Raw genomic sequence first — 25,127 nt, 5'->3', positions numbered from 1 at the left:
TGCTGGTGGTGCTGCCGCCTCCCCCGCTCCCAGCTGGAAGTGGTATCCATTATATACAGGGTTTACAGTTTGGTTCAGTAGCTCTCAGCACCCCCACTATAAAAATTGTTCCAGCGTCCCTGTTTCCCTGTGTATACACTTGAGGATAGTGCTCAGCTCTTAGGGCTGGTCCACACTAACCCCCCAGTTCGAACTAAGATACGCAACTTCAGCTACGTGAATAACGTAGCTGAAGTCGAAGTACCTTAGTTCGAAATACAAGGTACTTACCGCAGGTCCACACGCGGCAGGCAGGCTCCCCCGTCGACTGCGCGTACTCCTCTCGCAGAGCAGGAGTACCGGCGTCGACGGCGAGCACTTCCAGGATCGATTTATCGCGTCTAGACAAGACGCGATAAATCGATCCCAGAAGATCGATTGCTTACCGCCGAACCCAGAGATAAGTATAGACGTACCCTTAGCTACAGTATCACCTTGGGAGCTATCGTTAAGTTGGCTATCTACCATTACCCCTAAATCCTTTCCAGTGTCATAGTCTGTCAGTGCTCTTCTTTCCAAAACACGTTCACCCATCCCTAGCCCTTACTGTTGCCATTGCTCTTAATTTTTATTAGTGCTATTATTACTTACTCTGTCAGGTCAGGCTATGCCTGCTTACCATAGTGGGAGTAGACGGTACTATCTGCGGCTCATCAAACCCACTGCCTTGTGGGTAGCCCAGGAGGGTGTAAGGCTAAGGGAGCAACCCCTGACAGAAAAGCCCCAGTGCCTTGTGGGTGAATTCAGGAGAATGTAAGGCTATGAGAGTAAATTTAGACAGAAAATCCAGAGTGGAGCCCCAAAGGCGCTCAGGTACTAACATTTTAGTATCTGCAGCGGATTGGGTACCAGATATATTTTTTCTTCCTCTCCTATGGATTTTACCGGTGACGCTAAGAGGGGGGTCCTGATGCATGAGCAACTCAGGGCCTCCATATCATTTGCCCAGGCTTGCGCCCTGGAGAGGTACTCCAGCTTTGCCTTGAACATCGACACAACACGGGAGGCAGCAGTCACTGGTTCTAAGCTCTTACTCGATTGGTGTAGTTGAGTGCCAGGGGCTGCCTCCGACGGAGGGAGAGATCATCGTATCTCACTGGACAACTATCGCCAGCCATAAAACCGGGCAGCCCCCAGACAATAGGGTGTTGTCCCACCACAGTTTGCCTGCTTCAATGGGTGCTTGGAGCTTAGAGTTTTAGAACATGACAAGTGGATTGTAACCAACGCATCAGGCAAATCAAGTAAAAGAAGAAAACATCCTTAAAGATAGGGTGCTGGAATGTTCGCACCATGACAACTGGATTATCTGAGGACCTTCAGCAGATCAAAGATGCACGTAAAAACTGCCGTGATCAATGACAAGCTGAAACAACTCAATGTGAATATCTCATCCCTCCAAGAAACATAGCTAGCATCAAGTGGATCTCTCAGAGAAAAAGACTACACATTTTTATGGCAGGGGAAAAGTGCAGAAGAAACGCGAGAGCATGGAGTAGGATTTACCATCAAGGACTCACTTCTGGGGATGATTGAGCCACCTACGAATGGATCAGAGAGAATTTTGGTACTATGCTTGTTCACATCTAAGGGCCCAGTCAAACTTGTGAGTGTGTATGCCCCAACACTCGTCTCGTCTTCTGACATCAAGGACCAGTTCTACGACCAGTTGAACCCTGCAAGGTGGGAGTGTCCCAGTGCTCGGACTAGAGCCCAAGCCTGACCGTCTACACCATGTGGTGGGGCGTCTGCCCCACACTGGCTCATAAGGGGTTAATAGAGCCCCTGGGAGGCCGCCAGAAGGCAGCCAATCAGAGAGGGGCTGCAAGGAGCAGCCAATCAGAGCTGGGCTGGCCCATATAAGAAGGGCTGCAGAGCAGAGCAGCTTCAGTCACTCCCTGGAGCTTGAGGAGGGAGGAGGACTGGCTGTCTTGCAGGCAGAGGGCAGCAAGCACCCTGGACATAGCAGTGCTGCAGGCAGAAACCCAGGGAGCTAAAGGCAGCTCCTGGCAGACTGCAGGGATCTGCAGGCTGAGGCCCTGAGGCAAGGGCAAAGAGGGTGCTGGGGCCACGGGGAAGTGGCCCAGGGAGATCTATAGATAAGTCGGAGGGGACGCAGCAAGTGGCAGCCATCCACAGGGTCCTTGGGCTGGGACCCGGAGTAGTGGGCAGGCCCGGGTCCCCCTCATCCCCACTTGCCACTGAGGAAGTGGCTGGACTGAGGGACTGTGATACTGTTCCCTGGAAGGGGGGAACATAGAGTGTGGCACAGCTGGAGGGCTGTGTCATGAAGAGGATGCTGCGTTCCTGGGAGTGACATGGGTCCCAGGATGCCAAGACATCACCAGTAGAGGGCGGACTGACATACACAGCGAATCCCCAGGGCAGCCAGCAGGAGGCGCCGCAGTGGTGAGTCACACCCCATCACACACCACAATTGAACAGCCCCTTAGACTGAGCCCCGTGAGCCTGAGTCAGCTGGCATGGGCCAGCCAGAGGTGACTAATTGCAGTGTACACATACCCTGTGTAGCTTGAAACTTCTCTCTCACCAACAGAAGTTGGTCTAATAAAGGATATCACCTCACCCACCTGGTCTCTCTAATGTCTGGGACCAACATGGCTGCAACAACACTGCTTAAAACACAGGCACGGCACATGGTTTCATGAGCCACTCCCAGACCGGGCAAATGCGCATCAGCAGTAGGCGGTGTAGGGCATTGTTTTTCATTGCCTTTCTGGTTACAGGCCTACAGCAGTGTTGCAAAATACACAGTCTTGGCCTGCTAGGCCAGACTCTTATTAGAGAGAAGACAAAAGGTGAAGGATAGGAAAGTGAAAAAATAAGGTAAGGAAGGATAAGGACACTCACCAAGTTTCACATCTGGGATTTTGCCAGAGCCAGTGGAGGTGGCGATGTCGTCATTTGGGTCCCTTTGACTGGCTGGGCCTGTTCAGGGCATTTCTCAGGCCCAGGACAAAGAAGGCCCAGTGGCGTTGTGGTGGACTTCAGAGTTTCAGGAGACGGGGATAGCAGCCACGATGGTGAAGCTTGCACCTTCCTACTTTTCTTTTAGTCACCTGCATTTTTGGCCGACAGCTGCTGCTTCTTAATTTTTCCCCACGAGGTTTTCTTGTAAGGACCCCAAAAGGGAGTGGTGGGTGGAATAGCCCTTCCTCTTATTATTCTGTTTACCAGTTTGGCCTAATTTTCCACACACCAATTTTGGTCTATTGATTTTTCAGTCCCCCCACTTTTCTTATTTACCAGGCATGCTGTTAACACAGTCTTTGAATTAATTGACTAGGCCTTTTTTGTTTAGACTAATTTAGTCTTTCTGTCTCCCTTTCCCACTTTCTACCCTTAACTATTATTGTTATAGGGTGTTGTGACATTTAATAGACTTTTACTCCCTCCTTACACTTGATCTTACAATTAGGATAACTTTGTAGGCCCAGTTATTACAACACACACCACCCCCACACAAGTCACTCCTTCACTTTAAAGACCCTTCCCAGTATCTAGCTACCACGGATAGTTTATCAGACTGCAGAAACAGCATACAAAGCAATGTGACTTTTTTTGTCCCGGGCTCCTAGAGGAGTGTAAGTTGATCCACATGCTGTACTGTTCCCACTCTCTTGCCAGTTCTGAGTTGCTATGGAAGCCGGAGATTCCATTTGGCAATGGTATGTTCTCAGGTATTCTCTTTCACAGATACCATATGAAAGGTTATTTCACTTAACATCAGAGGCCAGTGTTCCTGGTGCAATCTCATTCTAGTTAACAGGGCTCCACTGGTGTAGAGTGAGAGCAGAACCAGAATTCCTGGGTTCTCATTCTGGCTCTGCCACGCCAGTCATTTAACCTCTGCATTAGCTTCCTCACCTGTAAATTTGGGAAATTACCTACCTACCTTTCAGGGATATGGTGAGGATTAGTTGATATTTGGACAGCCGTTGGAAGATGTAAAATGCTAGGTAAGTGTTACTGTGGGGCTAACAAATTTGGGGTCCGAATTTAAAAGGAGATAATACATTTATCAATTTATTTGGGCCAAATCCTGAAATCTCTGTTAATGGCCAAACCTTGCTAGCCTTATTCTTGTATTCACATTGAACTATTCATGTGAGGAAGGCAAGAGAGACTTGGCCCTCACTCAAATCCTCCAGTAAAGTCAATAGGGCTTTCCCCTTATTTAGAACTTCATAAAAGCCCGCAGTACTTGGCCCTTTACTTCTCATTTTCTTAGCCACCGGAAGGTGTTTGGTTTTGGAGAAAAGCTTGTTCTTCCTGCAGTGAGATCATAATCCTGTCCATATGGCATCAGGATCCCTTGCTGTGGAAGTGGAACTTGCAGTCATCACAAACTGAGCATGCTGACTTAGATACAGAAGCCGGTAGGAGAGAAAGCTCTCGTTTAAAGACACATGTCTGATAATGACAAACTGTATTTTTTAAATCTGCACAACGTATCTAATGAACCGATGCCCCAACGGTAGAGTCCCTCTAGGGCAGGACTGAGGTTGCAGACATTATAACTGATGGAGCATGATCAAGGAGAACTTGGAGGTCAAGGAGAAGAGGTAACTTAACTGCAGTTGATCAAAGAGCCCAGAATTACAGTAGCCAATGCACGAGCATGGTACCAATTCCTTCTATCAGCAGTGAATTCAAAAGCTGCACTGCTATAAATAAAAGCATGAAGGAGAAATGACGGTTAGAGAGGAAGAAAGCCTCAGCTCGTAAAAGCTGGAAGACCACAGTGCAAATCACATTTCATTTCACTACTGAGAGTCATACGGAAAGAATCCTCTTCCTGCACTCGCAGCTGTAGGTGTTGTCTTAAGACGTGGGATTTGATGCTAGAAAGAGCCGTCAAATATTAGATAACCAAAAGTGACCTGAATGTACCTACAGTAGTTTGTAAACAAAGTGTATAGGGTACCACTATGAGAAAATCTAACCCAGTGTGTTTGCATCTTTGGGCATGTTACAGCTCCTGTACGTGTGCTGTATGTTTTATATAGTTGGATCCATTTTGGACATATGTGAAGATTCCTGTAGTTTTGTGTCAGTGTGTATATTTTTGCATCGGTGTGTATTTTCAGTTAATTGGTGGTCTTGGGAGTGGGGGACAAAAATTACTCAGGTTTCCAGAGATGGGGGGGAAAGTTAAAGTAGAGAGAGGTGACATTCTGGGCATGCATTGTAAAAACTTCTTTGAATTCATGGAAGAATGATCATTGTCCTTGGGAAGGTAGAACATCGAGCCCCACTGGGTAAAAGGATGGCTGTTGAGTGTCTGTCAGTGAGAATGTGCACCTGGGTAATCAATAATCTAAAACAAAATAAAATGTACCCCGCTGTCATTTCATAGCTGTCTGTCAAGTTTAGACTAATGAAGAGAACAGAGAGGACAGATTTCTGTCATGTTACCTATTTATGCTAATTATACTACTTAAAAGCCTAGTGCCTCGTCAGTTGCAAGGAATTGCATAATGTAGAGTGGGAGTTAATAGGCAGAACCTTCACTTATAATATAGTGAGTGGGTGAAGGTACAGGGCCTCTCATGGGAAAGTACACACACCACAGTTCTGAAGGAAGAGGCCTACCTGCATTTCAGCAAGCTGCCTCTATTAAAAGCAAATAAATAGAGTAAATGCTACTGGGGAGAAAGAGAGGCAAATAGGATTTTATTTTAATATGTGTTTAATAGATACCATTTCAGTAAGTCTTTAAAGCTGTGACAGCTTGGCTCTGGGGACTGGATATCCTGGAGCCGGAGGGCTTCACCTCTGGCTTGATGGTTCAAATCCAGATCAGGGTGATAGTCCATGTGATGGTTGTTCCATGGCTTATGTGAGATGAGCTGGTTTTAGATCAGTTCCTACTGCACCAACCTCTAAATCACAGTTAGCGCCCTCTTCTAGCAGTCTCACCAGAAAGACTAATGGTTGGACTGGCATGGAGACTGAGCCACCTTCTCCCTTTTACAGGTGGTCCCTCCTGCTGAATAGGGCTGCTAAATTTCTAAGGTCACAAAACTAAACATCCTTGCCTCGCCCCTGCCCCACCCCTTCTCTGGGGTTTTCACTGGGCTGGGACTGGGGTAGGTGGTGGGGGTGCAGGAGGGGTGCAGGCTTCATGGTGAGGCCAGAAATGAGGGGTTCAGAGTGCGTGAGGGAGCTCCGTGCTGGGGCAGGGGTACGGGAGGGGATGAGGACTCTGGATGGGGGTGCGAGCACTGGGGTGGGGCCAGGGATGAGGGGTTTGGGATACATGAGGGGGCTAAAGGCTGGAGCTGAGGGGTTCGGAGTGCGGGAGCGGGCTCAGGACTGGGGCAGGGGGTTGGGGTGTGGGAGGGAGTGTGGAATCTGGGATGGGGCTCAGGGCTGGAACGGGGGTTGGGGTGCAGGCTCTGGGAGGGAGTTACGGTGTGGGAGGGGGTTCTGACCTGAGGCCAGGGGTTGGGGTGTGCACTCCAGCTCTCCCGGAAGCAGCCGGCATGTTCGGCTTCTAGAGGCAGGGGCGGCCAGGCGCCTCCATGTTCACAGGCGCCACCCTCCGCAGCTCCCATTAGCTGTAGTTCCCAGCCAATGGGAGCTGCGGAGTCAGTGCTTGGGTTGGGGGAGCATGTGGAGCTTTCCTCATTCCCCCTGCGCCTAGGGGATGCAGGGATATGCCAGACGCTTCCAGGAGCTGCGCAGAGTCAGGGCAGGCAGGGAGCCTGCCTTAGCCCCGTTGCACTCCCGACCGACTTTTAATGGCCCAGTCAGCAGTGCTGACCGGAGCCGCCAGGGTCCCTTTTCAACCAGGCGCTCTGGTCGAAAACTGTGATACTGTGGCAGGCGATGAATCTGCGAGCAGCAAGAGCAACAGGCTGGAGCAGAGAGCTGGGCCCAGCCCTGCAGGCCAGAGCTGCCAGTATGAGGTGAGTGCCGGGCGGGCTCAGCCCCCCAAGAAATATATTCACCAGCCGCCTGTGTAGGAGCCAGTCCGAGGAGCCAGGCTGCGAATCCCTTGTTCCCACAAGATCCTGCTGAAAGCAGTGAGGCTATTTGAGAAGCGAGGTGCTACTCAGTGAGAATAAGGGGATCACAATATGGCCCTCTAATCTTTTCAAATGTTATTTAATGGAGTTCCTCTGTTATAAATGCAGTACTATTACTGGGGTTTCCTTTCATCCTGTAGGCACTGTTTAGTTTTAGTATAATCCCTTTCCCCACCCCATTCCCCCTCGTTTATAGCACATCCTTTCTCTTCTCAGCATTTGGCTTGGCTGTTTGTGTAAACAGGAAATGATCCAGGGGGGTCTCTGGGACTCAGGACATTTCATACATAGCTCATAAATTACCATCTCCCTCTCTGACGGAAGCCAGCTTCCCCCCCCCCCGCAGGATTACCATATGGTAACGTGAGCTGTTTGACGTCAGAGCTCTAATTTAGGAAATGGACACAGAACAGCATGGGAAAGAAGAGTGTGCATCTGGATTTTAACAGTGTCTTTCGGTCTCCAGGGACTTACTGTGTATTCTGTTCATTTGGGGTGACACTCACCCCTGTGCAGAAGGCCAGCACCAGGTCCACACACCCCTTATGTCCCACATAAGCCCCTATGGATTGAGTGGTGCCTACCGTGTGGTGGACGTCGGCATGGCATTGCGTTTCATCCTCTAGCTGTGGAGGGAAATGCGCACATTCAGGGTTGCCCTCTCCTCTCGCTCACAGCAGTCGAAGTAAGGAGTGACTCCAGTGAGTGGAGCGGCACTGTTGAAAATCTAGTGTCAGAGGAAGTCAGAGGAGAATCAGGCCCTCAGTTTATAGTTGCTGTTTTGTACTACAGCAAAATACTGTCATAGATCACTCATCCTGCCTTACTGTGTTACCAGCGTTGCCTTGAGAGAATGGAAAGGACAGATGGCAGAGGCCAATGGGAGAGAGGGGTGGCTCATGTTCATACCCATTGCAAGGACAGGCGGGGACCCTGCTGTATGGAGTAACCCCCATGAATACAGTGTGGCTCTTTGTCTCCCTCTAGTGCTCAGACCATGTAAAGAGCATTATGAGTTTGCTACTATCTTTGAGATGAGTCCTTTAGCTCATGGGTTCTCAACAGTTTTCTTTCTGAGCCCTCCCCTCCCCAAACATGCCATAAAAACTCCATGGCCCACCTGTGCCACAATTGTTTCTTTTGCATATAAAAGCCAGGACTTGCGTTAGGAGGTAGCAAGCAGGGCAATTGCCTGGGGCCTCATGCCACGGGGCCCCCATGAAGCTAAGTTGCTCAGGCTTTAGCTTCAGCCCCGGGTGGCGGGGCTCAGAGCCCTAGGCTTCAACCCCACATGGTGGGGCTTTGGCTTTCAGCCCTGGGTCCCAGCAAGTCTAACGCTTGCCCTGCTTTGTGGCCCCTGAAACCTGCTCATGGCCCTTTAGGGGGCCCCAGACCCGTGGTTGAGAACTATGCTTAAGCAGTGGTGAGCCATGCTTTTTAGGTCCAGAGGGACTGGGTTCAAATCCCACAGATGACCCAGGTGTCATTAATATTCAGTCCCTGTGCCTAGCTATATGCAGTAGAAGTGCACTGCATCATGCCTTCAAAAACAGCAGCAGCTGGTGGGGCTTGGTGGTGTTTCCTGACTGCAGCCTCAGTCTGGTAAGAGAAGCTGCGTACACATAGTTCTGTGACCAAAAAGATGTGATACCAACACTGATTCCTTATCGAGTTAAGATAAATTGGAATGAACCAGATTTAAATCTAAGTGTGTCCACAAAAGATTTGCACTGGTTTAACCAAATCAACTGTTAAATCAATGTAAAGTTAAACTGGTGTAACTTTGAATATAGGTGAGGCCCTAGACACCCTTACCTTCTTTTGGAACTATGAGTGCTCATTACTTCTCCAGATTAGATGTCCCAAGATGGGTTCCCAAAATTTAAGGCACTTCTTATTGCTTGAACTACCAAGAGAAGTAACTTTTTCCTTGACTGTTTCAAAGAAATAGTTATTGAAAACTTAGTATTTTGATGCCAATTTACTTAAAAATAATGTTAAAACTGTGTTAGGAACCAACCCACATTCCAGTTCTATTCCCAATATATGGCCATAAAGTGGAAAACCCTCGTACTTTTCTTCCTTATGGAAAATACAAAATACATAGTAAATGAAGTCAGTAGTTATAGATTCATAGCGTTTAAGGCCTGAAGACAACATTATGATCATCTAGTCTGACCTCCTGCATAGCACAGGTCATAGTATTTCCCCACTAATTTCTGCATTAAGCCTATAACTTCTGTTTAGGCTAGAGTGTGTCTTCTAAAAGATAAATGATTTTGATTTATTGACTTCCAGTGATGAAATGGTACTTAAATATTTAGGCAGATAGGGAGCTTGGTTTGAAATCATTATTCTTCCTTTGGTAGTTCCAGTATGTTTTCATTAAATTTCGTAGACAGCATGGGCTCCCTCTGATGTCTAATTTGAATATCTGAAATTTAATTTAATTTGCCCTTTCATCCCAGCCCAACGAATATCGTAGGTAGGTTTAACTGAGAAAGCTGTGTTTTCATGTCTGTGTTTGCATCAAAAACTTGATTATCAGTCTTATTTGTGATGGAGAGTAGTAAATCCATTTAAATGATTAAATCCACTTCTAACCATTTAAATCCTTATTTTCTAAATTAAAGGGATCTCCGATCAAAAACGTATACTAAGGGGGGGGGGGAACCAAAGAAAAGGTCAACTGCTTAAAATTGTGATATTGACAAGAAGAACCAAACTCAAAATGCTATTCCTGTCATGTAGAAATTGTAGCTTTCATCCTAAGAAAAGACACTTAAAAAGATCTTTAAAAAGTACCTTGTGCCCATTCTGACCACTTGAAAATCTGGTGACTTCACTTAGGTGCCTAACCGGGAGCTGAGCAGTTTTGAAAACCTGGCCACTTATTTAAACTGGCTAAATGGAAAGTGGTGGTGGGAGCTCTCTCTTGAAAATCTGACCATTAGCATTTGAGTTTCTAAAGGGACAGGGACACTTGGCATTTTGCAGTCACAGATGGTACCAGTGTTTTGCTTTTGCATAATAACTTTGCTGTATTCTGGGGCCAGACCGTGCACTCCTAAAAGGGACAGGGAACACTGGCATTGGCTTCAGGCATGCTTCCCTTGATAAACAAAGCTATGTTTCAGAATCTAGCATTTGTTTGTAACCTTTGTTATTTTTGTCCTTGTTCTTCCTTAGGTACTTTGAGTTTTATGAAGGACCTTTTGAATACAACTCCACCAAATGCCTGGAATTAAGACAGGATATCATTGAGGTGAAAGTGCTCTCTATGTAAGTATGAGCAATTGCTTTATAAAATGGTTGCCCTGTCAGATGGGTTACAAACACATGTATAATGCGGGGGCCAAAGACACGTCTCTAAGGAGCAGGGATTTTGAGCTTCCATCTCAAAGAAATGGGGATTAAGAATTTGATCCCAAGTGGAGACAATGGGGCTCTTTCCGTTCATTTCAGTGGGCTTTGGGCCAGTCTCAGTGCCACGGTCTGAATTTGATTAATGTAAGGAGCCCATGTTTTCATCTGTAATAGTCTATTCAGGGCCCTCTACTGAGATCATATCATGTGTTTTCATTTGCCAAGTAATTTAAACAATTCAGTAGCATAGCACGATTCTGTCATTTGCTCGATGCAGTATCAGTATTCCATCTTGTATGGTCCCACAGGTACGTCGGGAAATGTATCAGTTGCCTAAGAGGATTATACATCCCTGAAAAGGGGTTTTAAAACATAATAAAAAGGTAAAATAATAACTGATGTAAGGACAAAATTCTCTTCTTCAATCCACAGTGCATATTCCTTATTTTCACTACAGGCTTCCTTAGTACATGTCCTGCACATACTCCCATTGATATCCATGGGAGTTGTGCTCATAAAACAAGTGCACAATAGGTAAATGTCCATGTAGCAGCTGGAAGCGCGCTTCCCAGTGCAGGCAAACAAGTGCTAGTTCTGCTCAAGCTAGTATGCTAAAAATAGCATACTATACTGGGGGCAGCCTCTTGAGTACAAACCTGCCTGGACTGCCTGGGTGCATGCTCGGGTGTCTAGCCCAGGCAGCTGCCTGAGCTAGCTTTAGCTACACCGCTATGTTTAGTGCACTAGCTCTAATGGAGGGGTCGGCAACCTTCGGCACACGGCTCATCAGGGTAATCCGCTGGCAGGCCGCCAGACATTTTGTTTACATTGACCATCCACAGGCACGGCCCCCCGCAACTCCCAGTGGCCGTGGTTCGCCGTTCCCGGCCAATGGGAGCTGCGGGAAGCGGTGGCCGGTCAACGTAAACAAAATGTCTCGCGGCCCGCCAGTGGATTACCCTGCTGGGCCGTGTGCCGAAGGTTGCCGACCCCTGCTCTAATGCATGGCTGTCTACCCACACGGAGAATCACTCTCCAGTTGCAGTGTAGACATACCCTATGACTGAGTTCTAAGCTATGGAGCAGAGGAGTTTGTCCTAGACAAAGTAGCTTAAAAGTCTTCTCTACAAAACTGTAACAAATCCTGGAGAGATTCCACATGTAAATGGAAAAAAACAGCCCAGGTATTGTTTTAAACAATTATTTATTATTAAAAATAATGTGTCACCTTGAAAACAGTTTCAGAGTGGTAGCCGTGTTAGTCTGTATCAGCAAAAACAACGAGGAGTCCTTGTGGCACTTTAGAGGCTAACAGATTTATTTGGGCATAAGCTTTCGTGGACTAAAACCCACTTCATCAGATGCATGGAGTGAAAAATACAGTAAGCAGTATATATATAACAGCACATGAAAAGATGGGAGTTGCCTTACCAAGTGGGGGGTCAGTGCTAACGAGGACAATTCAGTTAAGGTGGAAGTCGCCTGTTCTCAACAGTTGACAAGAAGGGGTGAATATCAAAACAGGGAAAATTACTTTTTGTAGTGACCCATCCACTCCCAGTCTTTATTCAGGCCTAATTTAATGATGTCCATTACATTGGCCAAACCAGACAGTCTCTACGCAAAAGAATAAATGAACACAAATCAGACATCAAGAACTGTGACATTCAAAAACCAGTAGGAGAGCACTTCAGTCTCCCTGGACACTCAATAACAGACTTAAAAGTGGCAATTCTTCAACAAAAAAACTTCAAAAACAGACTTCAATGAGAAACTGCAGAACTGGAATTAATTTGCAAACTGGACACCATCAACTCTTTGTGCCTCAGTTTCTCCACCTGTAAAATGGGGATAATGACACTGACCTCCTTTGTAAAGCCCTTTGAGATCTACTGATGAAAAGCACTATGAAAGAGCAAGGTATTATTATTGTTAAATACAGATCAAGACATATTTCCTGTCCTGGGCCCCAATTCAGCTAAGTAGTTAAGCATGTGCATAAATTTCATTTACTTCAATGAGACCACTTGTGCACTTAAAATTAACCATGTGCTCAAGTGCTTTGCTGAATCAGGGCCTTGAAGAGCTTTTGTTCTAAGACAAGACAAAGACAAGATAAAACACTGGCTGGCAGATCAGATGAGGAAGGGACAGGAAAGGAGGAGGAACCCAACATACACTACTCTTCGGATATTTCTGGCATGCTTTCGGTAGTGTGATAGGCAGGTCCATGCCAAACTCTGCAGTTTGCATTCTTTAGGTAAGGAAATATGATGGCACTCTCGGTAGTCCTGTTTGGCCCACTGCTACCCTCTGAAAGGGACTGTCTGTAATGGACATAGGTATAAGGACAGTTTTTCCCTTACCCTCTATCTTTCATGCTTTCTGACACATATCACATTTCGCCTTTAACACATGATCCTGGACAAAATGCCTCCATCCGTGGGTGGCGCATGAACCGCCCATTTGGGGAGGCTAGCCCCTGACCCCACCCTTTCTGCCTGAGGCCCTGTCCCCCTCCCCAGCCCCACCACGGCTGAAGGAGCCCCGCACCAGCCGCCCCGAGTCCTGGCTCACTGGCCGGCCCCAGCCGCCGGCTCCCCTGTCCCAGCCCTGGACCGCACCGGCCAGTCCTCCCCAGCGCCCCCAGCCCCAGACGCCAGACAGGCGGCTCGAGTACCCACACCAGCTGCCCCAGGTCCCAGGCCGCCAGCCAGCTGACCTGCCCCTGCCTGCTTTGGGGAAGAGGAGCAGCCTGGGCTGGGGCCACGAAGGAAGAGTGGGATGCAGGAGGGGGCCTCCAGGCGGGGTGTGGGCGGGCTCCCCTGGCCTGTGAGACCCACCGCCCATGCCTCCATCCACAGCATATTCCAGCCCCAGACAGGCATTCAGCTGAGAATCTCAAGCAAAGGATGAGCAGGACCCGCAGACTTGGTTGCCACCTGAACATTCCATGGGACTTACTGGAGTCAATCTCGCCCTTGCCTTGGCTTCAAAGAAAAACCTGCGGCTGGTCCATAAAATATATTTTTTTTTTTAGCCATTGCAGCAGTAGGCCTATGCGGGAGGAATTTCCCAACAGCTCAGCCATCATTTATCAGCTATTTGTCCGAGGGACTGGGTTCTCTAGGGGTTAGAGCAGAGTAACTTGGAATTAGAATTCAGGGGCTCTATTCTCAGATCTGCCACTGACTTAGGCTATGTCTACACTATAGGGGGGGATCGATTTCAGATACGCAAATTCAGCTACGGGAATAGCGTAGCTGAATTCGACGTATCTGATCCGACTTACCCCGCTGTGAGGACGGCGGCAAATCGACCGCCGCGGCTCCCCCATCGACGGCGCTTACTCCTACCTGGGCTGGTGGAGTACGCGCGTCGATTCAGGGATCGATTATCGCGTCCCGACGAGACGCGATAAATCGATCCCCGAGAGATTGATTTCTACCCGCCGATCCGGGCGGGTAGTGAAGACAAGCCCTTAGTGTGTGATCTTGAGCAAGATGTTTAACCTCTCTGCCTCAGGTTGGAAACTGGGGATTGTAGTTACTTATTATTTGGATAGTGCCAGGTACCAGTTACTTTATAGACAAAGTATAAAAGACAAAGTTCCTGCCTTCAGGTGCTTAGAGCTTCAGTGATAACACTTACCTACTCATAGGCCTAATTATTGTTTGTAAAGCGCGTTGAGATTTTCAGAGGAAAAGTTGCTCTAGACGTGCAAAGTATTGATGAAAACAGCCATCTAAAGCAATAGCAACAGCACTTTGCTGCTACAGCTCTGCATGAATCTTGGACGTATGCCTCCCTCATTGACTCTGTACAGATAGCAAAGCTGGCTGCTGCCTTTCCCCCTGTAACTGGCCCTGGATGAAGGACATTGGCATAGCAACTTTGTCTAGTTTGCTGACTCACCATGCTTAAAAATAAATAGTGAGAATAGGAACAACTTGCCAGGGTGCGGGCTGAAGGTTGTGAGTGCTGGAATCGTGTTCTCTTATATTGATTGCAGGGCATAGAGAAAATCACCTCTCTGTATCTTATCCAGTGGCACTCAGTTGTAAGTGGATTCCAATTTAATGGGATAGAATTAGCCTTGGATGTGCAGTTATAAATTATTTGTATTACGGTGGTACCATAAGCTGTTTAACACAGCAAAGCTCTGTTTGCCATGCTGGGTTCTTCTAATGTGCTTGGGGAATATTCTTTTCCCCTTAGTTATCCCTCAGGGATAATGGAAGATTTCCAAATTAGCATGCTCTGATGGACCACAGAAGGTACAGTATGACCTAGATCTTTAAGAGTGACTTCCACACTCTTGAAAGTCTTAAATTATACCAGTGTTATATATAAAGCTATTCTTAAAATATCCTTGTTATTTTATTGAAAACCAGCATAGGGAGCATTCAAACCCCTCAAACCCAAAGACAATGCACCAAGATCCAGCAGCCTCAAAGAGACCTCAAACTTCATCAAAGTCCAAAAGGGGACATCACATATCCATTCTACCTAGATATTTGTGAGTTCCCAGTCACCAGGATATCTAGGTTCCAGATACTGAAGATCACACATGAACTCATCTAGGTAGGTAGGAGCAACTTCTGGAGCTTTAAGGTAGTCCCATGATGCTGACCATTGAAGCCCTCTTCCTTTCCCCAGAAGATATGAAAGACAATCTTCTAATGTCAAATCTACAGGCCATTCTGGCTCAGACTCTTAGCAGAAGGTTATTTTATGTTCTTATTGCCCTTATATAAATCCATGGTACGCCCACATCTTGAATACTGCGTACAGATGTGGTCTCCTCATCTCAAAAAAGATATACTGGCACTAGAAAAGGTTCAGAGAAGGGCAACTAAAATGATTAGGGGTTTGGAATGGGTCCCATATGAGGAGAGATTAAAGAGGCTAGGACTTTTCAGCTTGGAAAAGAGGAGACTAAGGGGGGGATATGATAGAGGTATATAAAATCATGAGTGGTGTGGAGAAAGTGAATTAGGAAAAGTTATTTACTTGTTCCCACAATATAAGAACTAGGAGGCCACCAAATGAAATAAATGGGCAGCAGGTTTAAAACAAATAAAAGCAAGTTCTTTTTCACACAGCGCATAGTCAACTTGTGGAACTCCTTGCCTGAGGAGGTTGTGAAGGCTAGGACTATAACAGCATTTAAAAGAGAACTGGATAAATTCATGGAGGTTAAGTCCATTAATGGCTATTAGCCAGGATAGGTAAGGAATGGTGTCCCTAGCCTCTGTTTGTCAGAGGGTGGTGATGGACGGCAGGAGAGAGATCACTTGATCATTACCTGTTAGGTTCACTCCCTCTGGGGCACCTGGCATTGGCCACTGTTGGTAGACAGGATACTGGACTGGATGAACCTTTGATCTGACCCAGTACGGCCATTCTTATGTTCTTATGGAATAGTTTCCCTAAGGGAAGTGGAGAGAGTCCCATCACTGGAGACAATTAAAACTAAAGTGGACAAAGCACTAGCAAAAAATACAGCTGGGAAAAATGTTTAACTGGAAGAGGTGCACTAGGGGCTTGATCCAACCTCCCGAGAAGTCAATGGGGACTTTTCCCATTAACTTCAAGAGTAGTTGTCGGGTCTTAGGCATTGCTTGCACTGAGGACATGCTCTGGTTACAGCTGTCAGTGGCCAGCCACCAGTGTAGCTATCCCAGTGCACTGCTGCGGGTACATCTACATTTGAGCGGGGAGGTGTGATTCCCAGCTCGTGTAGACTTACCCATGCTAGCTGTGCCTGAGCTAGTGTCTAAAATTAGGAGTGTCTGTGGTGGCCCAGGCAGCTCCTCAGGCTAGCTGCCCCAAGTACAATCCTACCTGGCCCCCGTGTACGTACTTGAGCGGCTAACCCAAACCATCGCCCATGCAGTCACGGACACAGTGCTGTTTTTAGGTTCTAGGTCAAGTACAACCAGTGCGGGTCCGTCTACGCAAGCTGGGAACCACAGCCACCAGCTCTAGTGTAGACCTAGCCTTAGCGTAGATAAGCAAGGCATCTATCAGTTTCATTTGGCATCAGGATAGCTTACTTAGACTGAAGCTGTTTGGGACAGGGGTCCCCTTTGTGCTCTGTGTTTGTACAATGCCTAGCTCAAAGCGTCCTGCTCTGGCCTCCTAGATGCTACAGCAAGATAAATAATCACTAATAATAATTTATTCTCCCAGTGTGAAGCAGGGTTACATTGCAGGGGTGGAAATCACAGTTTATAGTGGTTTTACATGTACACTAGGGGTTTGCACAGGTGCAGCTACTCGGATGGCTGCAATTCCTAGTGTGGACAAGGCCTTAGAGGAGAACTTGAGGCTTTATACTTCGAGAATGGGATTTTCAAAGGGGCCTAAAGAAACTGGGCACCAAATTCCCTTAGGCCCATTGAAATTCCCAGCCCAAATCTTTTCCAGATCTAATCTCTGTGGGTCCATAAATTAGCCATCATTACCAAGTGGAATCCAGAAAAATCACACACAAGAGATCACCTTGTTTTTTAAACGTTCTGTTTCTCCAGGTTTCTTTCAGAATTGAAGGAAGAGAATCTGAAAGTATAAGTGTGATTAAAAGAGAAACAGGCATACATAGGATGTGTGAATTGACATTAACTGCCACTACTTAATCAGACTTCAGGGTCTGTCTTTAATGTCGATGTATAATATTTGTGGTCTAGTGGACAGGACACTGGACTCGGACAGTTCTGGACGGTACCTGTCTGTGTTACTGACTTCTGCGTGACCTTACGCAGGTCACTTCACTGCTTTGTGCCTCTCTTTCCTCTCCTGCCCTTTGCCTGCCTTGTCTATTTAGATTGTAAGCTCTTTGGGGCAGGGAATGTGTTTGTACAGCACCTAGCCCAATGGAGCCCCAATCCTGGCTGGGGCCCTGTAGGCACTACTGTAGTAGAAATAATAACAGTAAGAAGAACCATAGTGTCCCGTTCCGGGGTGCAACCCAGACCAGCGAGGGGTTGTGCCTCACCATGCTTTGCTATTGTAGCTCCCACCTTGGGCCACTCACAAGCAGCCTGCCAGCAAGCAGGTCACACCCTGAGTGTCTGTGTATAACCGTAGCCCTGGTCTAGCACCTCTGATCCCAGCAGCCTGTCAGCAACACACCAATTGCACTCTGGCTTCCAGCAACCTTGGTTACTACTTGCAGGGTGACCCCAACATACTCCCAGTCCCTAATTTCCTCCAAAATGTGTGTGTTCTGCACTATCCAGCCCTCTCCTGGGCAGTTCAGATATTAAGAACATAAGAACATAAGAACATAAGAAAGGCCGTACTGGGTCAGACCAAAGGTCCATCTAGCCCAGTATCTGTCTACCGACAGTGGCCAATGCCAGGTGCCCCAGAGGGAGTGAACCTAACAGGCAATGATCAAGTGATCTCTCTCCTGCCATCCATCTCCATCCTCTGACGAACAGAGGCTAGGGACACCATTCTTACCCATCCTGGCTAATAGCCATTTATGGACTTAGCCACCATGAATTTATCCAGTCCCCTTTTAAACATTGTTATAGTCCTAGCCTTCACAACCTCCTCAGGTAAGGAGTTCCACAAGTTGACTGTGCGCTGCGTGAAGAAGAACTTCCTTTTATTTGTTTTAAACCTGCTGCCTATTAATTTCATTTGGTGACCCCTAGTTCTTGTATTATGGGAATAAGTAAATAACTTTTCCTTATTCACTTTCTCAACATCACTCATGATTTTATATACCTCTATCATGTCCCCCCTTAGTCTTCTCTTTTCCAAACTGAAGAGTCCTAGCCTCTTTAATCTTTCCTCATATGGGACCCTCTCTAAACCCTTAATCATTTTAGTTGCTCTTTTCTGAACCTTTTCTAGTGCTAGAATATCTTTTTTGAGGTGAGGAGACCACATCTGTACACAGTATTCGAGATGTGGGCGTACCATGGATTTATATAAGGGCAATAATATATTCTCAGTCTTATTCTCTATCCCCTTGGATGTTTGCTTTTTTGACCGCCTCTGCACACTGCGTGGACATCTTTAGAGAACTATCCACGATGACGCCAAGATCTTTTTCCTGACTCGTTGTAGCTAAATTAGCCCCCATCATGTTGTATGTATAGTTGGGGTTATTTTTTCCAATGTGCATTACTTTACATTTATCCACATTAAATTTCATTTGCCATTTTGCTGCCCAATCACTTAGTTTTGTGAGATCTTTTTGAAGTTCTTCACAATCTGCTTTGGTCTTAACTATCTTGAGTAGTTTAGTATCATCTGCAAACTTTGCCACCTCACTGTTTACCCCTTTCTCCAGATCATTTATGAATAAATTGAATAGGATTGGTCCTAGGACTGACCCTTGGGGAACACCACTAGTTACCCCTCTCCATTCTGAGAATTTACCATTAATTCGTACCCTTTGTTCCCTGTCCTTTAACCAGTTCTCAATCCATGAAAGGACCTTCCCTTTTATCCCATGACAGCTTAATTTACGTAAGAGCCTTTGGTGAGGGACCTTGTCAAAGGCTTTCTGGAAATCTAAGTACACTATGTCCACCGGATCCCCCTTGTCCACATGTTTGTTGACCCCTTCAAAGAACTCTAATAGATTAGTAAGACACGATTTCCCTTTACAGAAACCATGTTGACTATTGCTCAAGAGTTTATGTTTTTCTATGTGTCTGACAATTTTGTTCTTTACTATTGTTTCAACTAATTTGCCCGGTACCGACGTTAGACTTACCGGTCTGTAATTGCCGGGATCACCCCTAGAGCCCTTTTTAAATATTGGCGTTACATTAGCTAACTTCCAGTCATTGGGTACCGAAGCCGATTTAAAGGACAGGTTACAAACCTTAGTTAATAGTTCCGCAACTTCACATTTGAGTTCTTTCAGAACTCTTGGGTGAATGCCATCTGGTCCCGGTGACTTGTTAATGTTGAGTTTATCAATTAATTCCAAAACCTCCTCTAGTGATACTTCAATCTGTGACAGTTCCTCAGATTTGTCACCTACAAAAGCCAGCTCAGGTTTGGGAATCTCCCTAACATCCTCAGCCGTGAAGGTTCTTTGCCCCTGTAAAGGGTCAATAGTCAACAGTTTTCTACTTTTAACTGGTGTTACCAAACAGTTCAGTTTACACACAACACTGGATTTTTTTTAGATTAAAAATAAAACAAGTTCATTTAAAGAGAGAGATTTTAAGTGAGTCCAAGTATAAGCAATTAATGCAGAAATGGTTACAAGAGAAATAAAGATAAAGTGCTTCCTGGTAGCTAAAACTTAACAAAGTAGACTTGGTTCAAGGTAAAATCCTTACCATGTGTCCCAGCAACATGGCTGACCAAATTCTCAGGTCAGGACCTCCCCTCAAAGTCAAAGAGCTGGTTTCTTTGTCTTGTTAAGTGAAAGAGTAATAACCTGGGGTGTTTTTGCCCCTCACTTTTATAGTCCAGTCACCCTTTGTAAAGCATTTTCCTGAGGGTTACCCCTAGATAAAGTTCATTCCAGCTGAAAGGAAGGAGACATGGAGTCTTGTGGTGAAGGAGGTTCCAGATGGTTGTTTGCCAAAATGCAGATCGCTCTGTTCTTGCCCCCCTTTGTTGGCAAAGAATGGCCACTTGACACATAATTGCCAGTCAACTTTGACACCTGGCTAGCATCATCAGCTCGTTCTTTTGTCTTTGAGAAACCAGTTTACCCACTCCCCAGACTGGCCTGATAAACATGTTTTAGTCATAATTTCAGTTTATGTTCAGAACTCTTAGTATGCATTTTGTACATACATTACAAAAGAATACTGACAATTCGTGTGGTGTTAGTTTTTAAATGATACCTCACAGTATATTTTGCACAAAGGTTATTACAAAAATGTTTATGGTGTGAATACAGGGGTGCTTTCAGTCATACATAGGGATTAGGTTTTAGACAGAGAGCATTCACGTGGCCCAACTATCTCTTCCTACCAAATAACCATTACATGCCCTCATCAATGCAGTGTTATGAATGGAGAAAAGTGCATTTCATAAAAGTGCACTCAAAAGTCTTTGGTTTTGTCTTTAGGGTGAAGCAAACTGAATTGTTTGACAGGTGGAAGAGCCTACAGATGTGCAAATGGGAGATGAATGTCACAGAAGCCAACCTATTCAAGTAAGATGGGTTTCTGTTAATGAGACTATAGCTACCAGTAACTAACGGGGTGAGTTTCAATGTAATTGATTGTCAAGGAGTGATGTCTTCACATATCGATGGTTATTAAAGAGCAAGTAAAACATCAAGAGGCTGTTACTTTTTACCATTCATTATGATCGGGGAGACCAATGCATTTAAGTAGGTTTTGGTTATTGTTAATTTTAAAAAAGTCAGGTAGCAGGACGGGGTGAGGGTGGAAGAATGCTATAGAAGCACCTAAGACTCACCCCTCTCTAGGGTGACCAGATGTCCTGATTTTATAGGGACAGTCCTGATATTTGGGCCTTTTTCTTATATAGGCGCCTATTACCCCCCCCCCCCCCACCCCACCCCATGCTGATTTTTCACACTTGCTCTCTGGTCACCCTACCTATGAAGGAGGGGAAATCTGTGCTGAGGATCCCCCCAGCGTGTTTCAGGGAGAAGAGAGACGAGGGCACAATCTGGAGAGATTATGGAAGATCACAGTGAGTCAATGACCAACTATGGAACAGAACACTGGAGTCCTCCCTCCCAGTGCTATGCTCCAGTCATAAACCAAGAGTTAATTGTGATGCTCCTTGCGTCAAGGGTGCGGACCAAATTCTCAACCGGTGTAAATGATTGCAGCTACACTGTCTTCAGTAGTAACACTGCTTTACGCCAGCCAAGAATCTTCAGAATCATCAGAATGAAAATCTGGATAGTTTGTTCTGTATTCAGGGCCCTTTCCATTGATTATCTTTCCTGATTAGCCTTCTCAATTGCCATTCTCTGGCCTCCTCGGCTGCTGTTCTGGTATCCAGAGGCCTCTGTCATTTGTCCCTAGAACACTCTATCTTATCTTATGCTGAAGTTCATCTACAATGATTTCAGAACCCAGCTTTGGAATGCTGTCCTGTAGGGCCACTATCTGAATGAAGCCACAGCATTGTTTTAGCTTTGTGCACATATATTTATCACTGTGGATGCACAGGCATCAGAGACATGGGCATTGGCTCAGAAACAAACGTGCTCTGGAATAAGAGTGGGAGTAATTCAAGGATTTCTGTTGCAAAGACAAAAGTAGAAAAGGCATTAAATGAAAGACGTGAACTAAGAAATTGACTCCATTTTGGCACACATCACTCACTCCTCTGTATATTTAAGTTTAATATGAAATCTATGGTGAGAGTAGCACATTAACCATAACATCATTGGGACAGCAATTTCTATCCATTTCAATACTCATTCTAACTCTTAGCTTTACTCCATGCTATTGGTTCATGTAAACTTCTTCACCTATTGTTCATTTGACAGGTCAACGTTGTCAAGATGTTGCAATGCCCCTGCCTTTCTGTTCACCACACAGAAAAATACTCCCCTGGGAACTAAATTGAAATATGAAGTAGATACTAGTGGAATCTTCCATATCAATCAAGAAATCTTCAGAATGTTTCCAAAGGTGTGTTACATGTCTGCATCCATTTGCTAAAACCTTACACTGTAGCTGCTGCATTGGACAAAGTCTTATATAGTAGTCAAGCTTTAACCAACATTTTGAAATTTTTGCAAACATCCTTGATCCTGCATCTTCATTTTCCATTTGATATTCCATTTGTTTTTTCCTCTATCTAGTTGCCATCTGCTCCAGCTGGCATGCAATGTGTATACTTTTGACTGCAGAATTTACTGACCACATGTTAACTGGCTAGTGAAATGGCTTTAGAAATCAGCATATAATGAAGCTCAGCGACCAGAACTCAACAAGGACATGTCCGCATATTTTAAACACATTATTTGTCTGGGTCTGATTCTTATTCTTATTTGAAAATTTGAGAACTCAGTGATTTTTACCTGTTTGCAGGTTGTGAACATGTTGCAGAATTCTCAAATGTATTTATTAGAATTTATACACAAATTTCTTCAGCAAATAATCCTTTACAACCCAATGTACAATTCTCAGTGCACACTGAAATTTAAGAGCAGAAACTAATTTATGTGACTATGAATTATGTAACAAACCCACACATCTCGAATTTCAAGCTGTATGTTTGTGGAAATATCTGAAACTCATCCCTTTGCAGAGGACCAGCACAATATTGATCTGAAGTTCTTATATGGCTGCCATTATCATAGTATCCAAGCACCACACAATCTTTAATGCATTGATCTTCATGGAACCTCTGTGAGGTAAAGCAGTGCTATTATCCCCATTTTACAGATGGGATCTGAGGCACAGAGAGCCGGCCCTAAGGCCCAGTTCCTCAAAATATTTGGATGCCTAACTTCCATTGAAATCAATAATTTTGATGGGTATTAGGCATGTAAATACCTTTGAGGATCTGGGCTTAAGTGACTTGCCTGACATCTTATAGGAAGTCTGTGGATGGAGCAAAGAAGTGAATCCAGGTCTCCCAAGTCCCAAATCCAGGCTACTCCCTCACAGCCACCAGACCACTTTTACTCTCCAATGCTCATTCCCTCCCCAGGTTATAAGAACATAAGAATAGCCACACTGGTGTCAGAGCAGCGGCCCGTCTACTGCAGTATCCTGTCTTCCAACATTGGCTGCTACCAGATGCTTTGGTGGGAATGGATAGAACAGGGCAATTATCTAGTGATCTATCTGCAGTTGTCCAGTCCCAGCTTCTGGCAGTCAGAGGTTTAGGGTCACCCACACCATAAAGTTGTGTCCCTGACTATCTTGGCTAATAGCCATTGATGGACCTATCCTCCAGGAACTTATCTAGTTCTTTTTTGAACCCTGTTATAGTCTTGGCCTTCACAACAGCCTCTGGCAACAAGTTCCACAGGTTGACTGTGTGTTGAATGAAGAAGTACTTCCTTTTGTTTCTTTTAAACGTACTGCCCATTAATTTCATTGGATGACCCCTGGTTCTTGTGTGAGGTAAAGGAGTAAATAACACTTCCTTATCCACTTTCTCCACACCATTCATGATTTTATAGACCTCTATCATATCCTCCCTTAGTCATCTCTTTTCTAAGCTGAACAGTCCCAGTCTTTTTAATCTCTTCTCATATGGAAGCTATTCCATACCCCTAATTGTTTTTATTGCCCAACTCTGTACCTTTTCCAATTCTAATATATCTTTTTTATATTTTTTCTGTCATATTATCTATCCCTTTCCTAATGTTTCCTAACATTCTGTTAACTCTTTTGACTGCTGCTGCACATTCAGCAGATGCTTTCAGAGAACTATCCATGATGACTCTAAGATCTTTCTTGAGTGGTAACAGCTAATTTAGACCCCCATCATTTTATACATACAGTTGGGATTATGTTTTCCAATAGGCATTGCTTTGCACTTATCAGCACTAAATTTCAGTTACCATTTTGTTGTCCAGTCTCCCAGTTTTGTGAGATCCTTTTGTAACTCTGCACCAGTTGGCTTTGGACTTAACTATCTTGAGTAATTTTGTATTGCCTGCATACTTTGCCACCTCACTGTGTACTCCCTTTTTCAGATCATTTATGAATATGTTGAACAGCACAACAGGGCCCAATACAGATTTTTGGGGGACCCTGCTATTTACCTCTCTCCACTGTGAAAACTCACCATTTATTCCTACTTTGTATCCCCTATCTTTTAACCAGTTACTGATCCATGAGAGGACCTTCCCTCTTATCCCATGTCTGCTTACTTTGCTTAAGAGTCTTTGGTGTGGGACCTTGTCAAAGGCTTTCTGAAAGTCCAAGTACCAACTGAACCACCCTTGTCCATGTACTTGCTGACTCCCTCCGAGAATTCTAATGGATTGGTGAGGAGTTTTCAAAAGCCAGGTTGACTCTTCTCTAACATCTTGTGTTCATCTTTGTGTCTAATAATTCTGTTCTTTACAATAGTTTCAACCAATTTGCCTGGTACTGAAGTTAGGCTTATTGGCTTGTAATTGCCAGGATTGCCTCTGGAGCCTTTTTTTTTTTAAATTGATGTTACATCAGTTGTCCTCCAATCATCTGGTACAGAGGCTTAAGCAATAGGTTACATACCACAGTTAGTAGTTCTGCAATTTCATATTTGAGTTCCTTCAGAACTCTTGGGTGAATATCATCTCGTCCTGGCGACTTATTTGTCATCAGGTTTGTTTCAAAACCTCTTCTATTGACACCTCAATCTTGGACAGTTCCTCAGATTTGTCACCTAAAAAAATGGCTCAGGTGTTGGGATCTCCCTCACATCCTCTGCAGTGAAGACCAATGCAAAGAATTTATTTAGCTTCTCTGCAACGGCTCTGTCTTTCTTGAGTGCACCTTGATTGTCCAGTGGCCCGGTGGTTATTTGGCAGGCTTCCTGCTTCTGATGTATTTTTAAAAAAATTGCTATTAGTTTTTGTGTCTTTTGCTACTTGCTTTTCAAACTTTTTTTTTGGCCTGCCTAATTTATACTTTTTTGACTTGCCAGGGTTCATGCTTCTCTCACTGCCTCTTTTACTCCATTGTTTAGCCATGGTGGTATTTTTTTGGTCTTCTTACAGTTTTTTTCTTATTTGGAGTA

General features: G+C 45.2%; 1 protein-coding gene across 3 annotated transcripts in view; it reads left to right on the top strand.

The window, feature by feature from the left end:
* Window positions 1-25,127, top strand: part of ST8SIA5 (ST8 alpha-N-acetyl-neuraminide alpha-2,8-sialyltransferase 5) — a 77,319-nt gene that overhangs the window by 36,645 nt on the left and 15,547 nt on the right. For 2 of the 3 annotated variants that reach the window (XM_065406700.1, XM_065406699.1), the window contains 3 exons: window positions 10,284-10,376; window positions 20,521-20,607; window positions 21,928-22,072. In XM_065406700.1, the coding sequence (XP_065262772.1) occupies window positions 10,284-10,376; window positions 20,521-20,607; window positions 21,928-22,072 (325 nt within the window). The remainder of the gene's footprint in view (window positions 1-10,283; window positions 10,377-20,520; window positions 20,608-21,927; window positions 22,073-25,127) is intronic. The other variant, XM_065406702.1, reaches the window with a different exon arrangement.

The sequence above is a fragment of the Emys orbicularis genome, chromosome 6 (assembly GCF_028017835.1).
Source record: "Emys orbicularis isolate rEmyOrb1 chromosome 6, rEmyOrb1.hap1, whole genome shotgun sequence".
Classification (NCBI taxonomy): Eukaryota; Metazoa; Chordata; order Testudines; family Emydidae; genus Emys; species Emys orbicularis.
The sequence above is the reverse complement of the archived record's forward strand: the minus strand, read 5'-3'. Positions and strand labels throughout refer to the sequence as shown.